The 14,879-nt window shown below is 34.9% G+C and overlaps 1 protein-coding gene across 1 annotated transcript; it reads left to right on the top strand.

Moving 5' to 3' along the window:
- The first annotated feature begins 650 nt into the window (after positions 1-650).
- LOC129284300 (poly(A)-specific ribonuclease PNLDC1-like) lies at positions 651-14,690 on the top strand. The gene is made up of 7 exons (XM_054919722.2): positions 651-795; positions 8,573-8,698; positions 9,274-9,310; positions 10,078-10,153; positions 11,450-11,497; positions 12,959-13,047; positions 13,483-14,690. The coding sequence occupies exons 1-7, from the start codon at positions 720-722 to the stop codon at positions 13,586-13,588; spliced, it is 558 nt and encodes a 185-aa protein (XP_054775697.1). The 5' UTR covers positions 651-719; the 3' UTR covers positions 13,589-14,690.
- The last annotated feature ends 189 nt before the right edge of the window (positions 14,691-14,879 follow it).

Below are 14,879 nucleotides of genomic sequence, written 5' to 3'. Positions count from 1 at the left end.
CCACAACACACGACTTCTATGGCTTGATTTTTCTGTGCGCGGCGGCATGTAATGAACCCTTGGGTGATCCAGATCCAGATCCAAGTAAGGTAAGCAACAGTAAACTAAAAAATGATAGAAAAATCTGAAGTGAACGAACCGGAAGTCTCAACAATCTGTTGTTATTTTTGGTGGGGGGTGCATATGGAACTCTTTCCGAGTAAGCTAAGCTAACGTTAGTGAATGATTTTTACTCTCTAGGACTAGGAGCCAACTGGCTACCCCCCCCCCCCTCCCGTTTTCACTTGCATTGCAATTTGTGCATTGTTTTTGGCTTGTGCTTGGAATGTGGTCCCACATATAGCATTTTGCGTCATCATGACTTAGAGAGAATATGCAAAGGGAGAGAGTGAAAATTTAAACCAGAACCATACAATAAATTGCGTTAATAACGATAAACAATTTACTTCACTACTCACTGTACTATCTACTGCAGTTTCTGTAGCTCTGCGATTAGGCAGGAATGTGGGAATCGAAGTCTATAAACTGTCTTTGGTTTGAGAGACTCAGTCTCAGATTCAGCTCAACTCCATCCACCATACAATAGAAAAAGGTAAATAGACGCACGCGCGCGCGGCCGCCGCGCCGGCGCGCCGAATCGTACCGACTGTACTGCCGAGCCGAGCTAGAGAGAAAACCAGTCAAGACTCAAGTTTGGTTACCCTCAAGTTTTGACAAATATGGAAATCAATCGAACCAATTACAACTTTGAGTCAAGGAATATTTTTGAAAGTATTCGAGATAGCTGTTTCGTTGGTATGTTATTCTTGTAATTACTGAGTTACTTTTGGCCGGGCCTCCGCATTTAGACCTGGCTAGGCCAGGTTTTGGATCGGTCCCACGTGTGGATCAAGATGTGTTAGCAAAGAGACCAAGTTGGGGAGGAATAATGACCAGTCCATGGTGGTGAATAATGTAGGGTGACCAGGCAAGGGCATCTCACTGTTAGTACCAATGAGGTCCAAACATTACATGTATGGACCTCATAGGCGACAATACGGTCTAGACCCTATATGGGTTGGTCATTTTCGTTTTTATTTGCAACTGCAACTGCAAGTGCAACCATAACCAAGGTCAAGGACTTTTATTTTAAGATACAAATTAGATGGATAAAATGTTTGCTTAAATTAGATCTAACAATGTTACATAAAATTAAAACATCACAATTCAACTTCTACAACATTTGAAACTTAATATGGATTAAGGTTAAACTAACATTTTGAGGCTTTTATGTTGAATTCTTGGTGAGCGTTCCAGACGCTGACGACTGATCAACTCTGCATCTGATGTGATTTGCGTACTGGTCAGGTGATCAGTTAGTTATCTTTTTGTCAGACGTTCATAATTTATATTACATAGTCATAGGTAGGCCTACCGTATGTGTGAATGCCGCCGCATCGCGAGCGCTGGTTTTGGCTGCACCGGTCATGCGCGGTTTTTGCTGCGAGTGGCATCGCTTCTGTTTGGCCCGCTCCTCGAAAATAGAGTTTACTGCGCTTGCGCATATTGTGGCCTGCAATCTTATGCCTTTTTCAGACAGCCGACGATATTCTTTCTGTACATACAAGTTTCAATATGGTCTGGATACTCGCCTGTCAAATATGGATATCGCCGCTTGAAAGTTCATAAAACTTTTGGATGCATAAATGATTGAAATTTTGTGATGGTAAGTAGAAAATATTTCCAAACAAGGGTACCTAGTCTTTCTTTTACTATTGATCTGCAAAATACAAAAAAATTAACAGATTTAAGAGATATAAGATTCGCAAGCTACATTGTACCCTTGCCACCGCCGGTCTCTCACCTTCTCGGCAGTCGAGCTGCCCGATGCGGTGGGCTGGGTGACGGAAGCGGTGAGTCATTTATGCTGGATTGAACTGGATCTGAATTGTTTGTTACTTGATAATATTGTGCCTTTTTATGAAAATTTCTGTCATTATACCGTAGATTATTATTCTGATATTGATTCTACATTTAGTTACAAAAATATTTTTTCCTCCCAAGGTTATGTGACTCAAGAGTCAAGGTGGTTGATTGTTCAATCATGTTTCATCATTTGGAAACTTGATTTTCTTTTGGAAGTGGAATATCAATGTTGACTTTTTTAATTAAAATGCAAAATCTATAGTGTTTTTTTTTTCTTTTGTAGAAAAAAAATATTTTTGGAAACTTTTCAATCATGTTTCATTATTTTGCTACTGGATTTGCTTTTCAAAGGGGAATATCATAGTAAATGTTGACTTTTAAATTAAAATGAAAAAATGATGTTTATTTTTTATTGTTTATTTTTTTATTTAATTTTATATATTTCATTATTTTATTGTTTTTTTGTATCATGTTTCATTATTTGGAGACTGGATTTGCTTTTGAAAGGGGAATATCTTAAATGTTGACTTTACGATTAAACTGCAAGAACTATGTTGTTTATTTTGTTGTTGTTTATTTATTTTTGAATTTTTTTTACACTCTTTTAAGAAAATACATGAAAACTCAGAGGAAACAATATTTTATTTCCAGATGGGTCTAAATCCTGTATTTATGATTTTTTTTCTATTTCTTTTTTTTTTTTTCCTTTTCTCTCTTTTTTTTCTTTAGGGATGCAGGTGGGGGTTGTGTTTTAAACTGGAAAATGGGGATGGGATTGGTACAAGTTTTTGTGTCACTTTTGTTTCTCTTGTTTTGAGTGTTTGTTTGGAGCTTTGATGTCTGTTTTTGTTGTTGTTTAGAGCTTTGATATCTGTTTTTTCCTGGTTGTTTTTTGTTTTGTTTTGAAAGAAATAGACCACTCTTTTCCTTTTCTTTTGTCTTCAACTAATAATTTTGTGCCTTTTAAGTTTATCCATGGGAAGATTGGTAAGTTTGGATTGTTAAGTTCTTTTCCACAAAATCTTGCTAATTTTGTTGTTCTGTTTCATAATAGTATGGAAGTATGTGTAAAAAATTGTGTACATTTATTTGCAGTGATTTCACTCTAGAATCTGAATTTATTTATTTTTCTTTAAAAAAGAGAGCTCAAACAGGGTCTTTGTAATATTGCATACAATGCTACATACATATTTTACACTCAGCTGCTCATCCCTCCTAAAAAAATTGTAATCAAATGCCCATTGTCTCTAAAATAAAAAGCTACATATTATACATGTATAACAAATTGTTGAAACAATAGAATACATAAGGAATTGGTGAAACAATTAAATACATCAGAAAATAGCTCACTTCTATTTTTATTTGGTCATACAAAGTACAAAAGGAATGATAATTTTCATATGTAAAAAAAAGACCCCATACATACATGTATACAATACTAAAGTTTAAAAAAGAGCTTGTATCAGAAAAACATAGAAATACATTAGAAATTACAAAAACAATACTTTAAACAAATTCATTAAGAAAATTATCTACATGATGCTGTTGTGATGCCAACTATTATATAAAATATCTATCATGATCACCTTCATTTGGCAAAAAAAGAGGCAAGTACTGGTAATTGTTATTTTGCGTAATTTGCATAATTAATTGAAATTAATTAGAATAAATTATTGTACACATATAAAGAAGAAGAATTACAAAGTGAAATGATTACACATCAATTGAGCTTTCTTTCACCTTTCCACTGACACATGTACCTAAATTACTTCAAAGTGCTCAAAAACAAAGAAATTAGAGCCTGTTGAAGACTTGGGTTCAAAATGGTCACAAAAATCGGTTCTGTATTCCATTGACTTTACATTTAGACTTTACATTAAAGGGATGGTCCGAGCTGAAAATATTTATATCTTAATACATAGAGTAGAGTTCACTGAGCAAAATGCCGAAAATTTCATCAAAATCGGATAACAAATAATAAAGTTATTGAAGTTTAAAGTTTAGCAATATTTTGTGAAAACAGTCGTCATGAATATTCATTAGGCGGGCTGATGATGTCACATCCCCACTTTCCGTTTTCTTATGTTATTACATAAAATCATATTTAATTCTTTATTTCATACTTGTGTGAAAAATATGTCTCCCTTGTAATGAAATAAGTTGCAGGTATAAATATCTAATGCACTAAATCAGTTGTCAATCCAATTTTTCTAGTTCTTGGAGGAAAAAATTTGAATAAACCTAATTTCATATAATAAAATACAAAAGAACAAGAGGAGATGTGACATCATCAGCCCACCTAATGAATATTCATGACGACTGTTTTCACAAAATATTGCTAAACTTTAAAATTCAATAACTTTGTTACTTGTTATCCGATTTTGATTAAATTTTCGGTATTTTGCTCAGTGAGTTCTACTCTATTTATTGAGCTATAAATATTTTCAGCCCGGACCATCCCTTTAAGACAATGACCACAAATTTGGATGAATACAGTCAGACCGCAGGTCCCTATGCTAATGAGCAAAAAGGCCAGATTCATCCAAATCATCTCGTGGCTGAATCCTCCTCCTTGCATAATCTCGTGATTCGTGAGATTTTCTTTCTCTAAGAATTTACCTGTTTTAACCTCAAGTTAAATGAAATATTATTGCACCATCAGATAGAGTAAAAGTTACTCTTTCATATTGGTCATTTATTTTGTATACAATATTTTGTTAAATAAGTAAATTTCTGGCCTGAAATTGTGCCTCAAAACTGAATTTTCTTCCTCTGTTTTCTTTTGCAAATTGTGCAAAACTTTTTATTTTGAGCCTCAATGATATCTATATCACCATAAAGCTGAACTTCTGTACTTTCTCACAATGCCACTCTTGATATGCGGCACCTTTTAATCGGGTCAAGATCACACTTTTCCCACCAAGGTGCAAGACGAGATTTCTAAATTTTGTACTTGCATGAAATCCAGAGTTCTGATTGGCTGGATAAGGTTCACAGAACAACAGGCGCGGGGTATTTGAGGAGATTACCACATGGGAAGTGTGACCTTCCCACGAACCCAAGCACTGGAACCGTTGGAATTTGCCATTGTGTGGTCTTTTTGACCAATCAGAGTGCAGTATACTTGTTTTCAAGCTGCTTTATGTACTTGGCAAATGAAAAGTGTGATTTTTTGAAAAGAGGTGTTTTGGTCCGCATCAAGCTCATTAAATATGCAAAACATCTCAAGTCATGAATATCACTTGGATGAAAGAAGCCACTTTCTTGTGACCTGCAGTCTGACTGAATATGCGTGACTTAAACTGGAATAACTTTGTAATTTCTTGAGGAAAATTAGAGTTCTTGGTATCATTTGAAAGGTCTTTTTAAGAGCTTTGAAATGATACAAAATCTATTGATATTTGATTTCTTTATTCCTTTTTTTCTTAATTCCTTTTTTTTTATTTGAACATTTTATTATTACTTGTCGCTAACTTACATTACACATTAACATTTACCAGAGCTTAATGATTTTCAAAGGAATAATTTTCTTGGTACTTATCTGTAAGGCTTTTTAAAATCATAAAAGTTTCATAATACATCAAAAAATAGGAATTGTTTTATTTACTCGGGGGGGGGGGGGGGGGTTCATAGCAGCTACATGTATTCCTATAGTAATTTGATATTGCATTGTATTTACACATGGATTTTTCTGACTATACCCCCATTTACATATATTCATCAGTTTCATATTTTGACTTTTTAAACCTTTTCCTTCTTTAACCTCCCCCTCCCCTCAAAAAAAGCAAAATGAATCAGGGTCTCCTCCCCTAGGCTATCCCTCACCTGAATATCATGCAGCCATGCAGTTTTATTGATTTCTATTCTGGTCAGTGCAAGCTTGCAATGCTTATTCATATCTGTCGGATTTCAAATTTTCTTCATAATTTGTTTAATCATTCTCTTTGCTAATTTCTTTTTTAAGCTGTCAACAAAATATAAACTCCAGCTTCTAAACTGAAACTGAACTATTTGTAAATAAGAAAAAAGAAACAGTTTTAGTAGATCCATGCAGCATTGATCAGAACTGTCAAATTTTACTTTTCATCTATACTTGTAAACCAAAAACAAAAAAATTGTATCACACATCTAGTTACTAACAGGTACATGTTTAAAAACCAGGAATTTACTTTTAGCCTGGCAATGCTCAAAATAACCATAGAAACTAAAAAAGGGGCCCTGGAAACCCCCATTCATCGCAATGTTAAGCTTATCAAATGTTGCAGTATTAGGCAATAGGTTGAAAAAAGTACCCCCTCTCCCCGAAAACCAAAAAAAAAGACAAATGACAAAAAAATTGTCTGATACAAACAATTAGGTACTTGGTAAGTACATGTACATATGCAAAACAATTCATAGTATTTTTTTGCACGATGGGAATGCAACTTCCTTCATAATTTTATATAGTATTCCTTGTGAACTTATATCTTTTAAAAGTCATAAGCAAGCTCCTTCTGGTGTGATTTAACTAAGTGAAAGACTTAAATAACAAGTATACAATATTTCTTCACCATAAAATTGACCACATTTGCATTTCACTATTGGTAACCAATGTTTTATCATGGTAACTGACATTACATCTCGGTAACTTACATTACGTTTTCCACTTGATAACTGACGTTACACATATAATGGTACCCTATGGCTTGATTGTTATTTGATTATCTTTTATTTTGGTGTAGAAATGAGGGGTGTTACCTAAGGAGGAAATCTACCAAGTTTCATATAATATATCCTCTTTTCTAGGAAATGAGAAAAAAGTTCATGTTCTTGGTAACTGACGTTACATACCATATCACGTACTTCATCAATATTTTTTTATCAGATAAATGAATTACTGGAATTTCTTTCTATGGGATTTTATAAAGTGTTATAATAGCAAGCTAAGTCACAGGGGAAAACATCATGATCAAACCTGTTCTTAAAAAAACTGTCAAAATAACATATGTATCAATATACCATTTTCAACACTAATTTGTATCCATACTTTGGCGGCCATTTTGAAGTAAAAATGGCTGCCAGAGTCGGAAAAAGAAAATGTCCCAGAAACTTCAGGTCTTGTTTTATTGAAAAACATAAAGCATTTGACATGAATATCAGTTTGATTTTTTTCGCCTATGTGTCCATCTGTGGTGAAAATGCCCTTATGACAAATGTTATTCCATCCCAGTTATTTCACAATGAAGTTTTGATACAATTCTGTTGCGTGCCCTCGCAAATCACAATATTTCTGATTATTTTCATAAGTGGGCAAGACACAAAATCGCTTATGCCTTGTTTTTAATGAATATTTGTTTAAAAATGAAATCAATATTGTATAAATGTCGGAAATGAATTTCTAGTACCTTAATCTTGAAATGTATTTGTGGCTGCAAATCAACAGCTCCCATCTTTCATTCGACATAGCACTCCCATGTTCAGAAATCAATGCAAGCGAGCGTCGCTGAATTACGCCACACCGCACGTGATATGCAACATGGGAGTTGCAGCAGTGGCCATTTGCTCCCGCATCACGCTCTGACCCCATGTCGATTTAAGGCCGCTAGCATGCCGTCAACTTGATTTCTGTGCAAATTCAATGCGGTAGATTTTTTTGTTTTGATTAGTTATTTTGTAAAAGATAAGATCCTGAATTTGCGAGAACGTCCACAAACTCGGAACTAAACCACAGATATCATCATTTTTAACACATTTTTTTGTGAACCCACTTCTTAAATGTGAACTAAGCCTTTGCACGCTCTGGAAAATGGCGCAGTATCCAAATTTTTATGACAAAATTTTACCTTTTAAAGGGGATTTTGGAGTTGAAATTAGGAATTTCATGTGGTGAGTGATAGTGCCGGTGTGTGTTGTGGTGATTGACACTGCTGGCTTGTGAAATGAGTTTGCCATGTTGAATGGAGGCACATGTCAAATTGCGGGTGCATTACTCTGGTATTGCAAAATCCTTTAGGCTCAGGATGTTGTGAATTTTCCTGGATGTACTAGTCTTCATCATTCACAAACTCTCTGTAGACGATGTAATAATCAGTAAACAGCCAAAATGGGAATCTAAATGTAATCCTCTACGTCAAAAGTGAAAAGTTGGTTCGTTGGACCAGACCAATGACTGAGCAAGGGGAGCCTTGGTAGACACACTGAAGGAGATGTCCTTTATTGTCTAAGAGAAAAGCCATAACCACTGAAATTTTGTTGTGAGATTATTTTCAAGTTGTAATTTATCAACTTATGATCTCTGTAATAGAGCTGTATTTAAGCTGGTGACCACCAAGTAGGTGCGCATAAAAGTGTGTCATGAACCATCTCGGTTGTAGTAGTGTTCACTAACAAATTTTGCACTCGGCTCAGAGTCTTCAGTAGCTCAGCTCTAGACTCTGGGCCAAAAACAGATGCAACTGTTTCATGAAAATTGTCAGCATTGCTATCTGAGTAAATAATCACATCAGTCTGACAAGTGCAGTGAAATCTTGATTCTAAATAACTGCACTGTTCTCTAACTCTTCTACTACTATAAAATAGAAGGAAAACTTTTCAGTGCTGGTATGGCAAACAAACTTCAAAGGTGCTTGGATGCTGAGGTCTAATAAATTGATTATCCTTATTTCTTTTTCTTTTTTCATTAATGCAGCCATTGATACAGAATTCACTGGTCTTCATGCAACACAGGATGATATCAACAGCCTGTTTGACACCCCAGCTCAGCGATATGAGAAGCTTAGGAGAATGGCCATGCAGTATACCATCTGTCAGCTAGGTGAGATGCAAATGACATGGAAAAGAGAGAGAGAGATGCAGTGAAAAAGAGAAGGGGGACTGGCGGGTAGCGAGAACAAAGGGTAAACCTATTGGAGATAAGTACCAGACAGGGCGTGACATTAGCGATGGCCCGGGGCAACCATAAATGAGAGTAGGGCCACCAAAATTCTGCAAAAGCCCACACTTGGTGGTCCAATTGGGCTACCAAAGTGTTGGAAAATTGTAATGTTTTCTATTGTTTTAGGGCCACCAAATTTGCCTTGCGGGCCACCAAGAATGTAAAATTTATAATTTTGTTGGACCATTCGGGCCACCAAGAAAAAAAAGTTAGTGTGGAGCCTTGAGTCAAGAAAGAGAGTGAGTAATCATATTTTCTTCAGTGATAGTGTAATTTACTGATCTTTAGAAATATTTCAGAGCATGATTTTTACAACAATGAGAAGAGATCATTTCTCTTTGAAAAAAATCAGACTGAAGACTGAATTACCAAAATAATGAAAAACACTCAACCTCTGTAAATTGTGACATGACATTGTTCTTTTCATTTTCCCTCTCTCTATTCTGTTCTCAAAGGAATATCTGCATTTGTCAAAGTACCAAATAAGAATGAGTAAGTATGTTCATGTATACTGGATGTAGTTTCCTACAGCTGATCACAAGTCATCTACAACTGGTGTTCTGTTCTAGTCCTTAATGAGATACCATATTTTTCCCCCTGTTTCATATCATGGGAGTGAATTTCCTTTAACCTCAATTTATCAATGGACAAATTATAAACTTTCACTCACATGCTTGTTAACAGCAAGAATTTAATGTAAACATGTCTGATGTCAACCTTTCCTTGTAATGGTAATCAGAGATTGGGAATCTTATATGAAACCTACATTACATGTTAAAACAAGTAACCTGTTTGTGTAAAAATGATGTGTAAGTCGTTATGTGTAACTTAATAACAGGTTTACAAAACACCTCCTTGGTAGTATTGGTAGACATTTGTTTATAGTTGAATGGTAGCAATAATAAACAAATTTGTAAAGTGTCTAGATATTTATTTGGAATATATTCTGCTGCTCTTGTAAGAGCTCTTTTTACTTAATTCTATGAAGCAATTTCTTAGCTGAACAGATTTTTTTAATTTAGATGTGAACATTTTTAGTGATTTTGGTAATGGAGAGCTTGTAGTTACAGGCCCTTCAGGCTATTCCCTTAAATCTAAGAATATGATTAAACAAGCAGAAATATTCATATATTCTCATTAGGATTGTAAACTTCATTGAATTCAGTACACAATTATAAAGTGATATCTATAGACCAGTGAAGGTTTTTGAAAATGGACCCTGATGATGTTCATTTTGTATTCTTTTGTTTTTTGTCTAGGTATGAGGCACACACATATAACTTCTATCTCTTTCCAAGGAGTATATCCTCTGTGGATTCCAGATTTACATGCCAGGTATTAAACCCTTTGACCACTTTATTCATAATTCAAATAGGTTTTGTACAAGCACCATCTGATAACAATCAGCGCCGTGGTGTAGCGGTTATGACTCTCGGCTTGTAATCAGAGAGTCATGTGTTCAAATCCCACCATGACCTAGCGTCCTTTAGCAAGGCGTCAATCCACACTTTGCCACTCTCACCCAGGTGCTAATTGGGTACCGGTAGGAAACAACCGTCATTGTGGTTGGTTTAGCAAGTTTGCGCCTAACAGGCTGCCAGAAAAGCTATGAATCCAGTGACAGGGTTATAATAATTGTGAAGCATTTTGAGCAGTCATAGATTGATAAAGTGCAAAATGAAAGCCAATTATTATTATTATCAACAGTAGGTACATGTAACTTGGTATAATAAAGCAATATTGACTGGCCTTGGGGCGATACGACATATATCACCCAAACTAGATTTATATCGCCCGAGTCGTAGACGAGGGTGATATCAATTTAGTGAGGGCGATATATGTCCTTTCGCCCCCAGGCCAGTCAATATTGCTATTATTAACCAAATCAGACATCTAGAGCAAAAATCGTTAAAATTTAGATATTTTAAATTTTTAGAATGAGAATCTAGTTTATCATGTTGAGCAGACTAGGCCTCTGAACTTTACCATTGTGACGTAATTGAAATGACGAGTCCCTGGCCTAGGGACGCAGTATCCAGCGTTGTCTTAACTTGATTACCATTATGACGTATAGCACTGCGCGGTTCAAGGACGCGTGCAAAAACGCGTAGAATACCCGGATATTAGCGCTGCCTTTTATTGCCCGCTACATTTCCACGCATTTTCTCATTGACTTTCCTGAGCGGGCAATAAATTGGGCCCGTGGATAAACAATTGGAATTTTATTGACCGGCCATTTGATCCCAGTCTTAAGCAGGCAACAATGTTTCAAAGTTGCCCTGCTCAGATGTCTGATACGGTTAATAATACTTTTTATCAGTTGCAGATGAATATTCATCAAAGGTAAAATATTTAACCTTGGCTAAATCACACCAATGCCACATCTTAAGGATTAAAAGATAAATAAATAATTTACTAGAGTGTCAGATTCCCACCCCCATCTACACTGAAATTACAAACATCTTGGAAAATAGTTAACCTTTAGAGCAAGATGGAGTTAAGTCATCATGATAGTATCCTTTTAATATTTTCACTTGTTGGTGTAATATAAAGCAAAGGTTTATTTAAAGATGAAATGACACTTCATTATTAATGCTGACCATGTTTTTGTGTGATTTTTCTGATTTTCAGGCATCAAGTATCGAATTCCTTTGCAAACATAACTTCAACTTTAATAAGGTGAGGGCACAATGTACAAATATAACATAATATAGTGTTTGTAATTCAGAGCTGCCAAATCTCCCTGGTTGTCAGAAAGACTCTGAAAAGTTGACAATATTTTGAATTGAATAACCAGAAATAATCAACATACTGATTTACATTGTATTTTGTGTGATTGAAAGTGGACTTCCCAAAGTCCTCAGTGAATTCTTCCTGAATTGATGAATATCCCATTTGGCAGCTCTATGATTTATTTTTTACAAAGATTCCAGTAGAACTATAATTCATGCCTAAATCCCTACATTCAATGCTATAGTACATCATCAAATTGGCCACATCATGTTCAGGTGACAGGTGCTACTGCATATTACATGCTAAGTAATATGCACATATTCTTAACTACAAGTCGCTGTCAACTTGTTGCCTTCTAGAACTGGAAGATCCTGTAATTAGCCTTTGGAAATTTCGGAATACAGTAGTCAATGGGTTCATTGTTTTGTGAAAAAGTGCTGAGACTGTTGGTAAAATATTTTTTGTTTCAAATACCAACTTGGGGAATATTAATAATAATCCACAGCATTTGTATGGTTCCATATCATCACTGCGTGTTAAAACCATTGATCTAGAAATTAAAAAAGGTTGTTATTTATGTCATTACTCTAAAATCAAGCTTTTACATAACTACCCTATTATATATATATGTTTGAATTTTGAGATACAAGATTTTAACATTTCACCGAGGATATCTCTTTAGAGTTTAATATCAAGTAGTGTTTGCTAAATGTTAATCTGGATGAAATCTATTCCAAAATTGCTAGTCTCTTATTGTCAATCTTAAACTATGGATATCGCTCAAGAGATCTTATTATATTCCACCCACATTTTTAGATGACATTTTAATAAGATATTTCAAATGATCACATTTCAACCGTCACTGTCTGTGCAAGCTATGATCATTCCCAGGGTAGCTCCATACTAAAAATACACTTAACTGCACATGATACTAAAAAAAAACTTAACTGCACATGTTTGTGGGTGCATAAATTGTCATCACATTGGATCTACACGTGAGTGGTTCCTTGAACGATACCCACTCACTAGGTTGATTTTATGTCTGATATTTTTAGCTGCTTCTAAACCAATTTTGCTCACACCAATATCAGTTGTGTTTAAATATGTTGATTTAACACCAATGCATGTACCCATTTTCATTCCAGCTGACAAAGTAGTTGAAATATTCTACATGTAAGTGAAAACTTGCCAACTATTGAATGTTCTCTTTAAAAAAAATCAGAAGAGCAGACTGCTCCTGAGAAAGTTAGCATTTGAGTGTCTGATGGAAAATGAGAGTGTTGAGTGAAGTGCTCCAAATGGTCATTTCACTAAGAGATGATGGGAGAGGGAGTTCCTTGGATAAGAGAAGAATTGTAGAGGAAAATTCCCTTTGTTCTAGTGTTCTTTTCATTCTCATATTGTCAGCTTTTCTATGAAGGTCTGAGTTACCTTACAAGAGATCAGGAAGATGAACTGAGAAAACAAGCACAAACCAAACCTGTTCAACTTGCAAGGTAAAGATGGTCATAATTTGGTAATTCCTATTGTAACTAATTATTTTTATCGTTATATTTGCATAACTAGTTCTTACTGAATAAATTATATTGTGGTGCCACTTTTATAACAAGAAAAAAACATTGCCATTAAGAATTTATTTGTTGGCAGATTGTATTTGAAGTCGGGTTTTGCTTATTTGTATGAAAGTATGTATCTTTTATTATAATTCTATTGAGGGCTTAAGGCATGTAACAGGAATAGATGTTTTTTAATAGAAATGGTTCCATAATTTTGTTGTGGTACTCGCAGTTTGTCACAAAAGAGGGAATTTTTTATAAATATGGCACGCTATCATTTAACTGACCATTATCATCTTAACTTTTGAAATGCTGAAATCATGATGAAAATTACCAGAACACAGCTTTCTTCTAATAATTTATTCCTGTACATAGGTATATGGATGAAGATCTGCAGAGAGAGGCACTAACAACCATCTCTGAATGGTTATCTGAAGCAGACACAGGAGGTGAACTTACAGTTGGACAATATGAAGGTTAGAAGAAATGCCACTTTTATTATATATGTATTTGTAACAGACAGTCTTTATTCCTAGATAGCATAGAATGTAATTGAATAAACATTAATTTAATCCCACCTTGTATAATTGATCCCAACATTTTTTTTTAATTCTCCATATCGCTTTACAGAAGACACACCATTGGGTGGAAAGTTTCTTGTTGGTCAAGTTTTGATCTTCTAGCCATTGCCAATTCGTCCCTTATTTCACGAAGTGACGGATGAGCGCGCAACTTTTAAAAAGTTAGTTTTTAGTAAATCGCTTTCAAAGGTTTAGACCTCAATCTCAACGTCTTTCAAGTATGCAGGGTGGATAAATTTCATATTATCGTTTAGGGCATATTCTAGGCAATGTTCAAGTCCAATCATTTGCATCTTCTTTAAATATAAGAAGATAATGAGCTGTAAGCAGAACCATATTTTTGTGAAAAAAATATTTTACGGGACGCGCTTAGATTTATTTTCACGAAGTGACGGATGGTGCTCCGCGCGTATAACCGTCACTTCGTGAAAACCCTAAATTCAGGACGCGCTGCAAATTTATTTTTACGAAGTGACGGTAGAAGCTTTGCCTCAGTCCCACGCATAGTCTTGGTTGTAATTCTATAAGTAGGCTATAGATATCATAAATAACTGATTTAATTGCTATTGCAGACGAAATAATTCCAAATGTGAGATCAATTAGCCCTACATTTTCCCCTTTTGGTACAAATATAATTTTATTTTCACAATGAATACCGTGGAGACGCACGGGGCCGGGGATTACTTTCTTTTTATCTCCTACGTTTTAGAGGACACTGAAATATGGAAATCTCTATTCATATATATGTCAATCAGGCCATTTTTTTCACTTTCTTTTTATCTCCACGTTTTAGAGGACACTGAAATCTCTACTCATCTGTCAATCAGGCTATGGATTAAATGAATATAATGTCAACATGTAACACATTGTCTTCCTTGTAATTTTATGTTTGAGAAAGTAGAATTATACCGTTCGAGAACACTTACTTCGTTGGAATTGAATAAGTAACATCACCAACAAGCGTCAGTTTGTTTTGACTAACTTGCCTCACTGCCCCCCCCCAAAAAAAAAAAAATATATATATATAAACAATTGAGATTTCTTAAATCCCATCTATAGGTATTCTCTGTCAAAGCTGAATTGACTATTTAGTATTATTCCTTGATGATTAATTATTTTAAAGAACGAAGCAGAGATCTGCTGAAGCAGCTGTCAAAATTAAATTAAATTTCAAATTACAATCTTCTCTCT

The sequence above is a fragment of the Lytechinus pictus genome, chromosome 2, assembly GCF_037042905.1.
Source record: "Lytechinus pictus isolate F3 Inbred chromosome 2, Lp3.0, whole genome shotgun sequence".
Taxonomy (NCBI): domain Eukaryota; kingdom Metazoa; phylum Echinodermata; class Echinoidea; order Temnopleuroida; family Toxopneustidae; genus Lytechinus; species Lytechinus pictus.
This window is presented reverse-complemented; position numbering and strand designations above follow the sequence as displayed.